This window comes from Bacillus rossius, chromosome 1 (genome assembly GCF_032445375.1).
Source record: "Bacillus rossius redtenbacheri isolate Brsri chromosome 1, Brsri_v3, whole genome shotgun sequence".
NCBI lineage: Eukaryota > Metazoa > Arthropoda > Insecta > Phasmatodea > Bacillidae > Bacillus > Bacillus rossius.
Genome location: NC_086330.1, coordinates 139375859 through 139394165, shown reverse-complemented (window position 1 = coordinate 139394165; position 18307 = coordinate 139375859). Strand labels below are relative to the sequence as shown.

At 42.7% G+C, this 18307-nt stretch overlaps 1 protein-coding gene across 1 annotated transcript in view; it reads left to right on the top strand.

Annotated features, from left to right (window-relative positions):
- The first annotated feature begins 1771 nt into the window (after positions 1–1771).
- Positions 1772–18307, top strand: part of LOC134536263 (uncharacterized) — a 42343-nt gene continuing 25807 nt past the window's right edge. Inside the window, exons 1-3 of the mRNA XM_063376018.1 lie at positions 1772–2018; positions 7213–7440; positions 9145–9318. Of these exons, the coding sequence (XP_063232088.1) occupies positions 1772–2018; positions 7213–7440; positions 9145–9318 (649 nt within the window). The remainder of the gene's footprint in view (positions 2019–7212; positions 7441–9144; positions 9319–18307) is intronic.

Here is an 18307-nt window from a genome sequence, read left to right as displayed (position 1 = left end):
CTCATGTTGAAAATACACTTATACCTAATACGAAACTCGGACACGAAATCTAACGTAGAATTATTAAAGAATAATGCTGAGCGTGATATATATATACGCAAATTGTGTTTTCAACAACATTTCTGAAAGCGTATCACAATTAATTAGTTTCCGCACCTGCTGCTAGAATTCGCTGCTGGAGCAGCTACATCGACTATTGAATCATTTGATTAGCAGACAGAAATTTAAACCTATTTAATGAAACGGCTCGTTAAAAACTAAAAAGACTTTTCGACAAGGAATACTATTAAAATGCTGCCTATTTTGTTAAAATTAATTAAACAGTTAATACCATAAAGTTTCCCTTTGCCTTTGTGAACTCAGGTTCGCGCCATCCGCCACAGATGGCAGCAACGCGGTTACATATTTCTGTTCCATGCGACTTCCGTTCCATTCACCAAATCACTCCTGCAAAATGCCGTCACCGAAAGCTAACAAAAAAAATACCCTCTTGCCAAATGCCATAACCGAAAGCTAACAAAAAAAAATGCCCACGCTAAATAGTTTTGTGTTTGTATTCCAACAAACCTAAAAAAAAATTAATGGCACACTTGACATCATCAGCAACAGCATGGTCTAGTACTAGAGAAGTCGAATTTCTGAGGCGAATCTCAAGAAAAACTAAGTTTCCCATTTACGGATTAAAGTCCAAAATTCTAACTTCTGGAAGATAAAATGGCAACCAAAGCCCTTATTTCAATAATGTGCGGTTTGGTGATGAAATAGTAAGTAATTTTTCCTCACTTATTTTGAAATGAACGAAAATAACACTTAACTTTCATGACCAAAACCCCCAACTCCTAATTTGACGGTTTGGAATCAAAAAGTCCGCGACCATAAAGGTGGAAAACATCCTTCGCTGTCCCTCCCCAACATACGTTCTGACGAGACGTTAAACCATAACAATTTTGCAATAAGTCAACTTCTTATCGCGGTAATACACAGCAGAAGTCTGAGAAACAAATACTTGTCGAGGGTGTAGTTGGGAAGCACGCTCGGGCTTCCTGGACGGTGTGGAAGTGGCAGAAATCCAGGTACTCTGGCAGGATGTCGAAAGTTTGGTGGCCATTGGATCTCTCCTTGCGAAGGGTACTCAGAGAACATCAATATTGGTGTTAAATCCTGCAAATAAGAGCCTAGGAAGTTTGAAACCTTAAAATATTTGCTCGTACAGGAAAAAATCTAGAAACTTTACCTATGTTCATGAGCAGTTTAAATGATTTCCAAGCTTTCGGATGTTCTGCTTCATTTAATTCATCCAAAAGAATTTACCATCTCCAGGCCCGTACAAATTTTCACTTGGGGTGGACAATGACTTGTATGCCACCTTTATCCCTTCACCTGGGATGGTTAATCTGCTCCATGCAGTGGCGTAGCCAGGATTATGTATGAGGGGGGGGGGGGGGGGTGTGTTAAGAAGCATGGCGCCCCAGTATTAAAGCGGGGGAGTCCAGGGGTGGTCTTCCCCCGGGAAAATTTGGATTTTAAGGTGAAAAATAGTGCTATTTTAGCAGTTTTCGATACTTAAATTTAAATATTGTAATGGTAATTTTTTTTTATAATTTTTAATATGAAATTTGTTTGAGTGATGAATAAGAAATTTAAATAAAGATTTGGTACCAAGGGGGGGGGGGTTGAACCCCTACAACCGCCCCCTTCCCCCTGGCTACGCCCCTGGCTCCATGTCTCACACAGTTCTTCCCTGAGGAGGTGCTCCAGCCCTTCACCCGGGATGTCTCATACAGCAGCAGCCAGGATTGAGCGGCCGGCGGCGGGCGAGGGCGAGAAGATGGCCTTCATCTACTGCGTGCCGCCGCGCGAGGTGCTGTTCGAGCTGACCACCGTGCTGGAGGAGGAGGAGGAGGAGGAGGACGAGGCCCGCGCCAGGGGCCGGCGCCCGTCGGGCGTGCGCGTGCAGCTGCACGTGGCCGACCTCTCGCGGCGGCGCAGCGGCGACGGCGCAGAGCGACTGTCCGCCGGTGAGGCAGTGGCACAACCCTCACAGCCAACCCCCGCACGGTGGACTCGTCTACTCTGCACAACCTTTCAATATACCTATATACTGTGTACAAGTCGCCAGCCCAGGTTAACATTTTAACACGGTTTTGAGGTAGTTGGTTAATTCACCGTCGCAATCGCCACCATCTCTAGGGCATCGACTTGTGGTGGTCCCTAGCGGACAAGTGTCGAACTCTTCAAACACCCCTTCCCCCTCCCGTTGAACGACCTTGAGATGCAGTGAATGATGAGTTGGTGGGTGCGGGGAATGACAGCGGGCGACAGTGCTGCGCTCTAACGTGTAAATAACAACCTAAGACGATACAGGGAGTTACGTCAGCGCCCTTCAGCGGTGAAGTTCCCAAGATGCTCATCATACGCTCCTGAAAAACGTAGAGTAAATCCTATCCACTCGCGACTTCTATACAGTATATATATTCAAAGGTACAACTGTTCTTCCGGACCATCGTCTGTCTCCTGTGTTCTCCTACACCAAATGCATGCAAATTTGCACCTCATGATTTTTCCCTGTGTCTGTGCAGGTTTCACCAGGGCCCAGCTTAGCATAGTTTCAACATACATATATATATTTAACATAGGGAAGTTAGTCATGGCATCAATCACTGCCATGGCTGGCCAATCCCCGCACGAAACACGCGATGCATGCGAGCCTTTCCCTGCGTGGCTGTTTCTCAGCACGACTAGGCGTACAGGCCTCGGCCTGAGACGCACTTAGGTCCCTTCATAACCCAGACCCCCACCTACAAAATACACTCAGACATAGTTTAGTTAGGAAAAATAAATTATCATTAATGGCTCTTTCTGTACATTTAAAACAATTACTCCCTTGAATTTGTTGTTGTCACAAATATTTGTTGAAAATATTTACAACAGAACATCGAATGCAAAAGATGTATCTACTTAAACTATACAGAAATAATAGTGAGAACAAAGTAATGCCGCTAAGATGTATTATTTTTGCGAGTGAGACCGACTCTAAAGAGCCTCATCATATTGAGCACACATGAGTGTGCAGGCTTCAGAAGAACCGACGCGATCTAAAAACTGATCAAGATATCTGAACAGTGTCTGTTTCAGAAAATTATTTAAGAATGTTGTTACGATATACTGCGGGTTCGTAAAGGATAGCCCAATTAAAGATTTTTATCACATACAGTTTTATTTATTGCCACTACTTATGTCACTTACAAAAATCTTCTAAAATGGCAAATAATTAATTAAACTTAAAGAAAGGTCTATTCCCCAGTCACTCGTTCCACACACCTCGCTGGGCCGCACCTCTGGCGCAACTCTCGCCACAGCACCCCTCGTGGGTCTCCGCCGCGTGACTCCGCCGCCGCCGATGCACTTCCCCTTCGCCGAGGATCCGCTCGACTCCTCGCTCGCAACTTCGCTCGAGACTCCGCCGCACCCGCGACTCTATCGCCCGGAAACTCCGCCGCGGGAAAACTCCTGACTCCACTGAACTCACTCACTCCCTGCCCTGGAACCTTCGTCCAAGGACTTCGCCACTCTGCCGCACCCGCGGCACTATCGCCCGGAAACTCCGCCGCGGGAGAACTCCCGACTGAACACTCCGAACTAACTCCCTGCCCTGACGTCCTCGGCATATGCCTATATAGGCCCCGGCGCAATTCCAGAACTCACGAGAGCGGCCGGGGCCAGTCGCGTCATCGCTAGCCGCCCCGACGGCATAAATCTCTCGAAAACACGTGTCGGCGGCTCGCGTAACTCCGCAGCTGGCAGGTTTCGGATGTCAAACTAACAGTGCCGCGCGGGGGGAGCGGGGGGCTGGAGGGAGGGGAAGCGGCGATCCAGGTGCGCACGGCACATCTCATGTTACGGCAGCCGCCAGCCAGCTCTGCACCTGCGCATGTCGTGGCCTTGCTCACATCGTAACAATATGTTGAGGTCAGAATGGTAGTTCGGTTTCTCTACAAATGTAATCTTAATATTTTTATTTTGGCACTTTGATCGCAATTCAACGTTACATGGTGAGAAGCACAAATAAAGACACTTTAATTAACTGACAGAAAAAAAAGATAGGTAACATGACCACTATTTTGACTGGATGTCACTTTGTTCTTTCTTTATTTGTACAAGATATATATATTTTTTAAACAGAATTTCGTGCATTGTACATACTTAGGATAAATACTGGTTTACAACTGTTTAATTTTTCACTCTGCTATAATTTATTTTCACGTATTAGTGAAAAATTAAACAGTTGAAACCCAGTATTTATCCAAAGTGTGCAATGCAGGAAATCGTGTTTAAAAATAAATATCTTGCAAAATAAAGGAACAACAAAGTGACACCAGTCAAAATAGTAGTAATGTACTTCACCAACAAACAACTAAACGCAACTAACTCACAACCTAATCGTATAATTTAAGAGAATGGGAGAGAGCACATCGTACATGATCGACGAGAATATAAAAACAATAATAGAATCTGAACGACTTTACAGAACATGATGGAGTTGGTTTTGTCGGCTATACATTTCCAATGCGGTTACCTGAAATTACAGGAACAGTCTGAACAGCGTCTAGTTAAAAAAAAAAAAAAAAAAAAAAAAAAAAAAAAAAAAAAATTAAAAGCGGCTTTTCATAAAATAAGGGCTTTAAATCAAAAATTAAACATTTATGAAAAAATTATGGCTTTAAAATGATTAAAAACACATAAATAAAACCCCTATGTTTATAAAATTAAATAAGTTAAAATCTGCTTAAAAATGAAATATTTTTCGTTTCTTAGATTTGGTTATTAAGAAGCTTTTCTTAAATGATTATATCATTTTTTAGAAAATTGTTTTATATTTGTTTATTTTTTAGTTTCAAGCCCTTATTTGTTGAAAAATAGTTTGTATCTATGTATGTATATATATATTTTTATGGATACGATAACTGCCGTAGTTTTTCACAAATCACATCTAAACTGATACATGAAATATGATAGTGTAAAATCTCGGTCGAGTTCGTTAACGGACAATATCCGACCAAAGGGGTATAAATAGGGAAGGTTTATTAAAAAACCGAAAAATCGCTACAACTCCCACAATATGACGAATAACACATCCGTTCATACTATAATTCGTAGGGGTAATACCATAAACGTTTGTATGAATAAAGTTTTGATATTATCAACAACTGCAAGGGGTGGAAAAAACAAGGGTTGGAGGACAAAAAAAAATCATAACTCCCTTCGTAGGCACACCATCGAATCCGTACAGATTGTTTGTAAACCTTATAATATTTATCTAAAACTTTTGTCTGAACAATTTTTGATTAGACAAACTATTGCCTCAAAGGGTTGAAAAAAGAGGGGTAGAATTAAAAACAGTTTTTGATACAACCAGCCATTGTTGTAAAGGGTCATATAAAAAATAAATTCATAACCACCTTCCTAAGCACACCATCGAATCCGTTCACATTAAAAAAAAATTATAATTTTTATCTAAAACTTTTGTCTGAAAAAATTTGTGACAATTCAAACCATTACTGCAAGGGTTAAAAAAAAAAAACTGTGGTTGAAATAAGAAAATAAACTTCCCGACCATGTAAACTATCGGGTAAATGCTTATTTTTAACTTTTTAAATTTTGTCTAAAACTTTGTCTAAAGTAAACTTTATTTAACAAACCATTACTGCAAGGGGTGAAAATAATAAGGGTATAAAGGCAAAAAGTCATTAGTTTTTAATAGATAGGTATACTATCAAATACGTTATAATTTATTGTAAAACTCCTAAACTTTATCTCAAACCTTTTACTGAAACAATTTTTAATGAAACGAACTATTACCGTAAAAACAGGGGTTTAAATTTAAAGAAAATATTAAACTTCCTTAGTATCAAATTCTTTGGAATTGATTTTTAACCATTTTAATATTATCTTATAACTTGGTGCAAAGAAATTTTTTTACACGACCACGTATTAGTGCAAGGGATTAAAAATAGTGTTTGAAGGTAAAACTTAATTGCGTGACTATCTTAGTAGGAATAATATGAAACTCGTTAAGTATTTCAATGCTGAATGTACTGAGAACAAAACATCCAAAATAGTTTTGCTGCATGGAATAAGCCTACAATATAATGTTTAATCGATCATTTTATAATAGTAGAGAACATAATCTTATAATGTTCCAGGAGTTTATAGAAGTATTCAAAACATTTCCAGAAGAAATAGGTACTTCGAAATCTACCTACGCCTATAGGCTGTATCGAAAGGGATTTCTTTAATATTATCATCATTCATGGCACGATGAGACCTTTTCCATCCTCTTAACACCACGCACACAAATCCATGTCTTACCCGGGATTCGAAATCAGAAGCTCTCGCGCCAAAGTTGGCTTCAACCGACTGCGCTGCAAAGGTCCTATCGGAAATTAATAGCTGATTTCAAGAGACTGGGATCTTATACTTTTCCTAATTACCCCACAGTATAGAGCATCAAGGTAATAAAAAAATAGCTAATTCAAAGAATACTTCATAAAACATGAGTTGTCACCTCATATTCGACAGTTGTAAAAAGTACAACAGGTGGTATCCATTTCCCAGATTTCACTTACAAATTATCGCATGACGTCTGTTTGCGAACACCGAGACCCACGTGGAGTTGTTTGCAGACACTGTGTACAGAACATCAGTGGCAGGAGGATACGTACCTGCTGATGAGAACTGTTGAATTTGAGACGAGGTAAACGACACCCACTATACGACTATACAGTGTGTGATTGATTCTTGCGTGTAAGATTGGTTTAAAAAATTTTTATGGACCTACGCCATACCATCAACTGCCAGTGGCGGCCGCAAGAGGAAGTTTGGTCGATTTTTTGGGCCGGGGGGGGGGGGGGGGGGGATGATATAACACCTTTTTGATTTAAAAAAAAAGAAGCGAGATTTCGATGAATAGGTAGGCCTATAGTATAATATTTTTGGTGATGCATGATGACTTGATGAGCTGTTATAACACCTGGAATAAAAAAAAATAAAATTAGTGATGCATGGTGAGGAAGTTAATGTGACTGCCCGAACCCCTTGTTGTTGCCGTGATGTTTTTTGATGCAACAATTATTTTCTTTTTCCTAATCCCCTCCCGAAATAAGTTCCTGTGTCCGCCACGCAGCGGCGCTGGAGGGACGGCGTGGTGTGCAGGCTCCGGCGCCGTGCTCCACCCGCTGTCGGACGCCGCGGAGGCGTACATCCGGGTGGCGGGCAGCCGGCGCGGCAGCTCGCAAGTCGGCGACGAGCAGCTGCAGCTGCAGGCGCCCGGCGAGCCCGCCTGCTGCCGCTGCGACCAGAAGCCGCCCGCCTCCCTGCCGCCGCCGCCGGTCGTCCAGTGCGCCGCCGCTGGAGCCGCCCCCGCCGGCAACCGCCTCGCGAGTGAGCACCGCCTGCCCCGGCCGGGAGCACCCTCCATTAACCTGCTTCGGATATTCCGTGGTTGTTCTCGTGACTTTAAACAATCGCGCAATACGACCACATCTAATTGCTTATGAAAGGCTTGGCTCTCGGTATACCGCATTCTGTGGGAGTAATTTCGTATAGACGACGGAAGTCTAAGAACAGAAATGTGTAACAACCACGGAGCTGGTTTTGCGAACCAAAGTTCACAAAGACAAAGCTAAACTTTATGGTATTAACTGTTTAGTGAATTTTAACAAGCCAGGGTTTAGTTTTTTTTTTTACAGTTTTTTTTTTTTTTTTCGCTTTTGTCGCAGCAGTTTAATCTATTTCTCTGCGAATCGAATGATTCGATAGTCGACGTAGCTGCTGCGGCAACGAATTCTAGCGGCGGGTGAGAAAAGTAAGTGTGATCGGCGTCACGAAATGTAGGTGAAAACACAATTTGCGTATATTGATTACGCTGGGCATTATTTTAAAGGAATTCTACGTTAAATTTTGCGTCCGACTTTCGTATAATAAGTGTATTTGCAACATGAGAACACATGAATTTTCTGTTGTCAAGGTTAGATGTTACACATCTCTGGCGAGTACTGAAACACGAAAGTCACACGAAATGTATATTACTGGAAGGGGCAGGAGATAAGAGAGGCAGCAGGATATAAGTACCTGGGGGTGACACTGAAAAATGACCTAGGATGGGCGGAGCACATAGAGGGGGTGGTCAGGAGGGGAAGGCAGGCGCTGGGGTTGCTTGGTAGGACCCTGCAGGGAGCTGGGAGGAGGACAAAGGAGAAGGCATACTCCACATTGGTCAGGCCAATGTTGGAGTATGCGGCGGCGGTCTGGGACCCCTACCTGGTGACTGAGGTGAAGGAGCTGGAAGGGGTGCAGCGCAGAGCGGCTAGGTGGGTGATGGGAATGTGGAGAAGGAGGGAGGGGCAGGATGGGAAACTGCATAGCCCAACGGAAATGATTAAGGAGTTGGGGTGGGAAACGTTACAGAGGAGAAGAAGAGTGGAAAGGTTGGTCAGGATGTTCAAGGTGCTGAAGGGGGAAGGGGGATGGGGGCAATTGGGAAGCAAAGTACATGGAGGGGAGTACAGAGGACGAAGAGACCACAGATGTAAGCTCCAGAGGGTGTGGAGGCGGACAGAGAGAGGGCGGAACACCTTCCTGGTGAGGACGGGGAGGGAGTGGAATGGGCTGGGGGAGGAAATGGTGGAGGTCAGGGATGGGAGGGAGCTGAGGAGAAAGCTGATGGAGGGGGGGGGGGGAGAGGGGAGTGAGTGGGAGTTCTTGCCACCGGGTGAAAGCCCAATTGCAGGTTAAGTAATAATAATATATATAAACAAAATGTCAACAAAAACTTTTGAAACCAAGATGGCGTCTTTCAATTAAATTTTCTTAGAAATTAAAAAAAAAAATTAAAATTATCAGATGATGCTCTTAATGAAAGCCACGAGGAAAATGTATTTCCACTATTCCAATTCATTCCAAAACGTAACCTTTAAAAATACAATTTTTCCGATACATGAAACAAATTGTCATTGAATTACAAAGTTGTGGCTGAAACTATTGCGCTCTATGGCGTACACCTGGCCACAGAGCACTCCGAGACGAAGAGAAAGTAAACGCGACGCGCTGCGAGGCGCGGACGGACTGGTGCGCCCCTGCTCGCAGGTCTGGTGTCCGGCGTGAGGCAGAGGCTCCAGAAGGCGGGCATCAACGACGTCCTCCTGGTCGCCGTGCTGGTGCTGATCCTGGTGACGGTCTCGCTGCTCACCAGCATCTTCGAGCACCACGACGGCCAGTCCAAGATCCCGCCGCCAGGCGGCAGCGCCGGCACTGACAACGGTGGGCCCCTCCACCCCTCCCTCTACCCTTCACCGACGTCTGCGCAAGACGCTGCGGTGAGGTGTATCTGAGTAGTATAGGAATGTATTTTCTGGCACAGGCTTCAGGCTGAGGAGCGAGGAGACGGTCCGCCATATTGGATTGTGACGTCACGGCAGCCATCTTGGATGGTTGTGACCTTGACCTTTGACCTTGACCTTGAATTTGATCCTCAAAATCCGCCAAAATTGGGCAAAATTTGCCTAAAATTCCTCAAAAATCGCCAAAATTTCCATTTCTGTGGAAAAAAGTTCCGCCAAAAAATTTCAAAAAATTCCACAAATTAACAATTTCTCTTTTCGAGGGAAAAATTTCCCGTTTCGAGGGAAAAATTCCCGTTTTTAGTCCTTAAAAATCCCAGCGGCTGAAAATTCCTAAAACTGGCTTAAGCATCCTTAACTCAAGCCTCAGTTAAGCCATTTCTAGGAATAAGGATACCATGACCGCCATCTTGGATTATGTCGCCACCGTTGCAATTTCCGTTACGCCCGCCATCTTTAAAATCTTCATTTACTATCCGATTTTAATGATTTTTTTTTTAAATTTATAAAAAATTCAATTAATAAAATTTTAATAAAAAATATTTAAAAAACATACGTTAACGACACGGAGCTCGGAGTCCTCGGTTCGAACCCGGTGAGGGCGAAAAAAAAAATAAAAATGACGACAGATCCTTCCACCACGGAAGTCACCTACAGACTAACCTACCACCACCAATAACAAGGTCAACTAGTATGATGTCATGTCCGCCATCTTGTCTTCATCTGCTGGTAGCCATCATCATCTTGTTATCGTCGGCGAGAGTGCGCTGACGCCATGTTAGTTTAATTCTTATCCGCTAGAGTGCAGTAATCATTTATTATTGCTGTGTCACCCGCCATCTTGTCATTTGGCCGCCATCTTGAAAATCCATAATTATTTAGCTAGAAATTCGGGAAAAATTCCAAAATTCATTAAATAAATCACTCATTAATTTACAGATTGATTCGATCAGTTTCAGTCCTTGGTTCGATACCCGATCGATGCAATAATGTTTAATTTGATGTAAAAAAATAATAATTTCATTATTCCATGTTCAACATTCTTAAAGAGACATTAAAACCTTTACTGTCATCATCATCCTATAAGCCACCAACACCAACATATTGGTAATTCATAATTTTAATGCTAGAGATTCGGGAAAAAGTTCAGATATCATTAAATAAATTTCCAATCAATGTACTGATTAATTAGATCAACTTAGGTCCTTGGTACGATTCTGGACGATGAAAAAAATATCAATTTAACATAATAGTAACAGGTTCGAGGAATTAAACACCACAAGTTCTTTCACAAACATAATATTTATTACATAATTTCTATTCTACTACAGGATCACTTACGAAAGCCAGCAAATTTACAATCATTTAGTTCCGCAGCGGTGTGAAATGACTAATTCTTAGCTCCAATCGGTTTATACTAGACAGAGTCCAGCCAGAACCTTTACAGACATAGTCCACCTCTTCTTGACAGAGTTTCTGGATACCGTTTTTAACAGTTTGCTTCACATCGTTAGAACTGTAAATTACTGCAGCCGATGTCTTGAATGCACACTTCTTCACTTTGTCATCGAACGGATATGGCTTTCCATATATACAGTCCAACCACAAGTTATATTTCAAAGGTCCGTTTGTTGCTACATCATCAGTAAGCTGATTGATTATCTTCTGTCTGATATCGTCAAGAAAATTACAAATGTCCTTCGACTCACCGAACGTATTTAGATAATAGTAGTCTTTCAACGTTCCACGAAATGCAGACTGCGCCAAGTAGAAGCCATTATCGTTCACTTGTAATGCTCCGAACACAGTCTTAGGTTTAGTTCCATGTTCAGACGTCATAACAATCGGTTGCTGGGCATCTGTTCTTTTGGTTGTACGCTTTCGTGTCTCCAATCTAAAGCGAGGAGTCGAAATGTCGGCAGGTAGTTCAACAGTAGGAGCACAGACTCCACCTTTACATTTTTTCGCATGATGTCGCAAACTGTCAATTCGAGTAAACCATTTAAGGCACTCATCACATCGAAACTTCATGCGAGAAGGATTCTTCATACATTTGCTCCGCTCATGTCTTCGTGCATCATGGGAAAATGCGAACGACGTATCACAGTAGCTGCAAGGATACCGTGGTGATGAAGACGATCCTTTCAGACCCGATCCAGATACAGACGTTGCAACAGTAGTACCATTTCCAGGCATTCTCTTATGCACATCGATGCATCGTTGTTGCGACGAAACCTTTACTTTCTGCCGCACAGCAGGACCTTCGCATGCCTTCATGTGCGTTTTCATATTATCTTTTCTGGCAAACTGCTTATGACATTTCTCACAAACAAACATTTTACGATATAGGTTCTTGGCACATTCGCTCCTCTCGTGTCGTCGAGCATTGCTGCTGTTTGAGAAAATCTTGTCACAGTAACAACACCGATGTTCGTTAGTTGTTGTCGATTCGGCATCCATTGAAGCCTCCATCGAGGGCGAAACGAAGTTCGTCGAGTTTTCCTGCACAGCCAGCACTACCGGCATTAAAGTCTCTTCTGCTGGTGGTATCGCGTCTGATGAAGTCTCCTCCAGTGTTGTCGCCGTGGTTGTCAACGGAATCTGCTCCTTCTCCGTCGTAGCTGTCGTCAAGGTTCCCGTAGTCGACGGTACAACCTCCATCGAGTTCGACGTTAAAGACGGTAAAGATGCCATCGAGGTCTCAAGAACAGATAATTGACACGACTTATGCACCAGAAGAAACAAACTAGACGATCCTTACACCGCCGACGTCAGTAACAAACTGAGCGATCTACTGTCTAGGACTCGCTTATATACATGCACCGTATGGAATAATACGCTAGTCAAATCAAGAACCATGTACATTAATACTAGAGTCAAATCTACAAAATTAAAAAAGAGGATCATTTGACCGAAAAAAAATTCGATCTCTCCAATATACGCCAGGCTCCAAGAGCTACAATTCACGTCATCAGATCCATCTACATTTTGCTCCTATGCTTCAATTGGCCATTAGCTGCAAGTGCTCCAACAGCTCCATCAGCTCCAACACATAATGTACGCAATGTACGCGCAATACATACAATTTACACGCAATAAATGTAATGATTACACAGTACACACAGGAAACGGAACGTACACACAGTACACACACAGGAAACGGAAACGTACACACAGTACACACACAGGAAACTGAACGTACACACAGTACACACAGGAAACAGAACGTACACACAGTACACACAGGAAACGGAATGTACACACAGTACACACAGGAAACGGAACGTACACGCAATTTACGCAAAGTACACGCAATGTACGCAATGTACGCAATGTACACAATATATATGCAATGTACACACAATGACTACGCTTCGTTCGCGCAGGACAAGCATTTAATGAAAACGAAGCACGTTTGGACGGAAATTCTATAAAACGAAAGCTCATTTAACGAAAAGGAGGCACATTCTCTCGTTCATTCAACTTGGTAGGATACGATCGTCAATGATAAGTTAGGATATAATCTCTCCAACAGTCTATGAATCCAACAGTTTATATTTCCATTAGCCATCGACTCCAACAGTCATTGGCTCCAACAGTCATTGGCTCCAACGGCCTTTTGGTTCATCAGCTCCAATGATATTTGGTTAGAATGCTACGACTCTAAGAGACTATGAGACTACAATTCTACGAGTGTACAAGACTCCTCCAACTACCTTCAAGTGTACAAAGCTCCAACTACTTCAGCAGCATTATGTTATAAGATTACATGACTGCTTGTTTACATAGCTACAAGTCAACGAGGTTACTTGGCTACGTAGCTACAAGTATACGAGGCTCCAAGCCATCATGACTACGCGACTACGAGCCATGAGGTAACGAGACTACGTGACTACGGGTATTCAAGCTTACGAGACTGCGAGGCTACAGAGATACGAAGCTTCTAGAACATACGTTTACGAGACTGCGAGAATACAGGACTACAAGTGTACACGAGTACTTGACTACTTCTTAGCTTCATCAGCTCCAAATGGCTCCAACAGGTCCAACAGCCTCCAAATGGCTCCAACAGCTCCAACAGCCTCCAAATGCTTAACACAGCTCCAAATGGCTCCAAATGCTCCAAACGACCTCCAAATGCTTGACAGCTCCAAATGTCTCCAAATGCTTAACACAGCTCCAAATGGCTCCAAATGCTCCAAACGCCCTCCAAATGGCTCCAACAGCTCCAACAGCCTCCAAATGCTTAACACAGCTCCAAATGGCTCCAAATGCTCCAAACGGCCTCCAAATGCTCCAAACGGCCTCCAAATGCTTGACAGCTCCAAAAGGCTCCAAATGCTTCAAAAGGCTCCAATTATCGCATCTGTCTTCGTCGGCATTTTCTCTTTTGCTCACACTGCTCCAACAGCATTATGTTATATGATTCCATGGATACTTTGTTACGTAGCTACAGGTCTACGAGGTTCCAATGCATCATGTTTACGAAGCTTCCAGAACACAGGGTTACGAGACTGCGAGGCTACAGGATGGACGATCTTCCTTCTCCTTGGTGTCTAGCGAAGCCTTCCTTCTTTTGCGATCGTTAGTGAGCATCCCGCATCCCACATAAAATAACTAATTAATATTCACCTGCAAGCAACACGTGGCTACATCTGTTGATGACAGCCAGAACTACTTGCATCAATTTGCTTTGCATTAGATAACCTAACTCTCACCACTGAGTGGTACTATTGTAATCAGTTAGAGTCATGTAGTCTCGTAGCCATGTAGCCTCGTGTCCTGGAAGCTTCGTAGTCCTGTAGCCTCGCAGTCTCGTAACCCTGTGTTCTGGAAGCTTCGTAAACATGATGCATTGGAACCTCGTAGACCTGTAGCTACGTAACAAAGTATCCATGGAATCATATAACATAATGCTGTTGGAGCAGTGTGAGCAAAAGAGAAAATGCCGACGAAGACAGATGCGATAATTGGAGCCTTTTGAAGCATTTGGAGCCTTTTGGAGCTGTCAAGCATTTGGAGGCCGTTTGGAGCATTTGGAGGCCGTTTGGAGCATTTGGAGCCATTTGGAGCTGTGTTAAGCATTTGGAGGCTGTTGGAGCTGTCAAGCATTTGGAGGCCGTTTGGAGCATTTGGAGCCATTTGGAGCTGTGTTAAGCATTTGGAGGCTGTTGGAGCTGTTGGAGCCATTTGGAGGGCGTTTGGAGCATTTGGAGCCATTTGGAGCTGTGTTAAGCATTTGGAGACATTTGGAGCTGTCAAGCATTTGGAGGTCGTTTGGAGCATTTGGAGCCATTTGGAGCTGTGTTAAGCATTTGGAGGCTGTTGGAGCTGTTGGAGCCATTTGGAGGCTGTTGGACCTGTTGGAGCCATTTGGAGCTGATGAAGCTAAGAAGTAGTCAAGTACTCGTGTACACTTGTAGTCCTGTATTCTCGCAGTCTCGTAAACGTATGTTCTAGAAGCTTCGTATCTCTGTAGCCTCGCAGTCTCGTAAGCTTGAATACCCGTAGTCACGTAGTCTCGTTACCTCATGGCTCGTAGTCGCGTAGTCATGATGGCTTGGAGCCTCGTATACTTGTAGCTACGTAGCCAAGTAACCTCGTTGACTTGTAGCTATGTAAACAAGCAGTCATGTAATCTTATAACATAATGCTGCTGAAGTAGTTGGAGCTTTGTACACTTGAAGGTAGTTGGAGGAGTCTTGTACACTCGTAGAATTGTAGTCTCATAGTCTCTTAGAGTCGTAGCATTCTAACCAAATATCATTGGAGCTGATGAACCAAAAGGCCGTTGGAGCCAATGACTGTTGGAGCCAATGACTGTTGGAGTCGATGGCTAATGGAAATATAAACTGTTGGATTCATAGACTGTTGGAGAGATTATATCCTAACTTATCATTGACGATCGTATCCTACCAAGTTGAATGAACGAGAGAATGTGCCTCCTTTTCGTTAAATGAGCTTTCGTTTTATAGAATTTCCGTCCAAACGTGCTTCGTTTTCATTAAATGCTTGTCCTGCGCGAACGAAGCGTAGTCATTGTGTGTACATTGCATATATATTGTGTACATTGCGTACATTGCGTACATTGCGTGTACTTTGCGTAAATTGCGTGTACGTTCCGTTTCCTGTGTGTACTGTGTGTACATTCCGTTTCCTGTGTGTACTGTGTGTACGTTCTGTTTCCTGTGTGTACTGTGTGTACGTTCAGTTTCCTGTGTGTGTACTGTGTGTACGTTTCCGTTTCCTGTGTGTGTACTGTGTGTACGTTCCGTTTCCTGTGTGTACTGTGTAATCATTACATTTATTGCGTGTAAATTGTATGTATTGCGCGTACATTGCGTACATTATGTGTTGGAGCTGATGGAGCTGTTGGAGCACTTGCAGCTAATGGCCAATTGAAGCATAGGAGCAAAATGTAGATGGATCTGATGACGTGAATTGTAGCTCTTGGAGCCTGGCGTATATTGGAGAGATCGAATTTTTTTTTCGGTCAAATGATCCTCTTTTTTAATTTTGTAGATTTGACTCTAGTATTAATGTACATGGTTCTTGATTTGACTAGCGTATTATTCCATACGGTGCATGTATATAAGCGAGTCCTAGACAGTAGATCGCTCAGTTTGTTACTGACGTCGGCGGTGTAAGGATCGTCTAGTTTGTTTCTTCTGGTGCATAAGTCGTGTCAATTATCTGTTCTTGAGACCTCGATGGCATCTTTACCGTCTTTAACGTCGAACTCGATGGAGGTTGTACCGTCGACTACGGGAACCTTGACGACAGCTACGACGGAGAAGGAGCAGATTCCGTTGACAACCACGGCGACAACACTGGAGGAGACTTCATCAGACGCGATACCACCAGCAGAAGAGACTTTAATGCCGGTAGTGCTGGCTGTGCAGGAAAACTCGACGAACTTCGTTTCGCCCTCGATGGAGGCTTCAATGGATGCCGAATCGACAACAACTAACGAACATCGGTGTTGTTACTGTGACAAGATTTTCTCAAACAGCAGCAATGCTCGACGACACGAGAGGAGCGAATGTGCCAAGAACCTATATCGTAAAATGTTTGTTTGTGAGAAATGTCATAAGCAGTTTGCCAGAAAAGATAATATGAAAACGCACATGAAGGCATGCGAAGGTCCTGCTGTGCGGCAGAAAGTAAAGGTTTCGTCGCAACAACGATGCATCGATGTGCATAAGAGAATGCCTGGAAATGGTACTACTGTTGCAACGTCTGTATCTGGATCGGGTCTGAAAGGATCGTCTTCATCACCACGGTATCCTTGCAGCTACTGTGATACGTCGTTCGCATTTTCCCATGATGCACGAAGACATGAGCGGAGCAAATGTATGAAGAATCCTTCTCGCATGAAGTTTCGATGTGATGAGTGCCTTAAATGGTTTACTCGAATTGACAGTTTGCGACATCATGCGAAAAAAATGTAAAGGTGGAGTCTGTGCTCCTACTGTTGAACTACCTGCCGACATTTCGACTCCTCGCTTTAGATTGGAGACACGAAAGCGTACAACCAAAAGAACAGATGCCCAGCAACCGATTGTTATGACGTCTGAACATGGAACTAAACCTAAGACTGTGTTCGGAGCATTACAAGTGAACGATAATGGCTTCTACTTGGCGCAGTCTGCATTTCGTGGAACGTTGAAAGACTACTATTATCTAAATACGTTCGGTGAGTCGAAGGACATTTGTAATTTTCTTGACGATATCAGACAGAAGATAATCAATCAGCTTACTGATGATGTAGCAACAAACGGACCTTTGAAATATAACTTGTGGTTGGACTGTATATATGGAAAGCCATATCCGTTCGATGACAAAGTGAAGAAGTGTGCATTCAAGACATCGGCTGCAGTAATTTACAGTTCTAACGATGTGAAGCAAACTGTTAAAAACGGTATCCAGAAACTCTGTCAAGAAGAGGTGGACTATGTCTGTAAAGGTTCTGGCTGGACTCTGTCTAGTATAAACCGATTGGAGCTAAGAATTAGTCATTTCACACCGCTGCGGAACTAAATGATTGTAAATTTGCTGGCTTTCGTAAGTGATCCTGTAGTAGAATAGAAATTATGTAATAAATATTATGTTTGTGAAAGAACTTGTGGTGTTTAATTCCTCGAACCTGTTACTATTATGTTAAATTGATATTTTTTTCATCGTCCAGAATCGTACCAAGGACCTAAGTTGATCTAATTAATCAGTACATTGATTGGAAATTTATTTAATGATATCTGAACTTTTTCCCGAATCTCTAGCATTAAAATTATGAATTACCAATATGTTGGTGTTGGTGGCTTATAGGATGATGATGACAGTAAAGGTTTTAATGTCTCTTTAAGAATGTTGAACATGGAATAATGAAATTATTATTTTTTTACATCAAATTAAACATTATTGCATCGATCGGGTATCGAACCAAGGACTGAAACTGATCGAATCAATCTGTAAATTAATGAGTGATTTATTTAATGAATTTTGGAATTTTTCCCGAATTTCTAGCTAAATAATTATGGATTTTCAAGATGGCGGCCAAATGACAAGATGGCGGGTGACACAGCAATAATAAATGATTACTGCACTCTAGCGGATAAGAATTAAACTAACATGGCGTCAGCGCACTCTCGCCGACGATAACAAGATGATGATGGCTACCAGCAGACGAAGACAAGATGGCGGACATGACATCATACTAGTTGACCTTGTTATTGGTGGTGGTAGGTTAGTCTGTAGGTGACTTCCGTGGTGGAAGGATCTGTCGTCATTTTTATTTTTTTTTTTCGCCCTCACCGGGTTCGAACCGAGGACTCCGAGCTCCGTGTCGTTAACGTATGTTTTTTAAATATTTTTTATTAAAATTTTATTAATTGAATTTTTTATAAATTTAA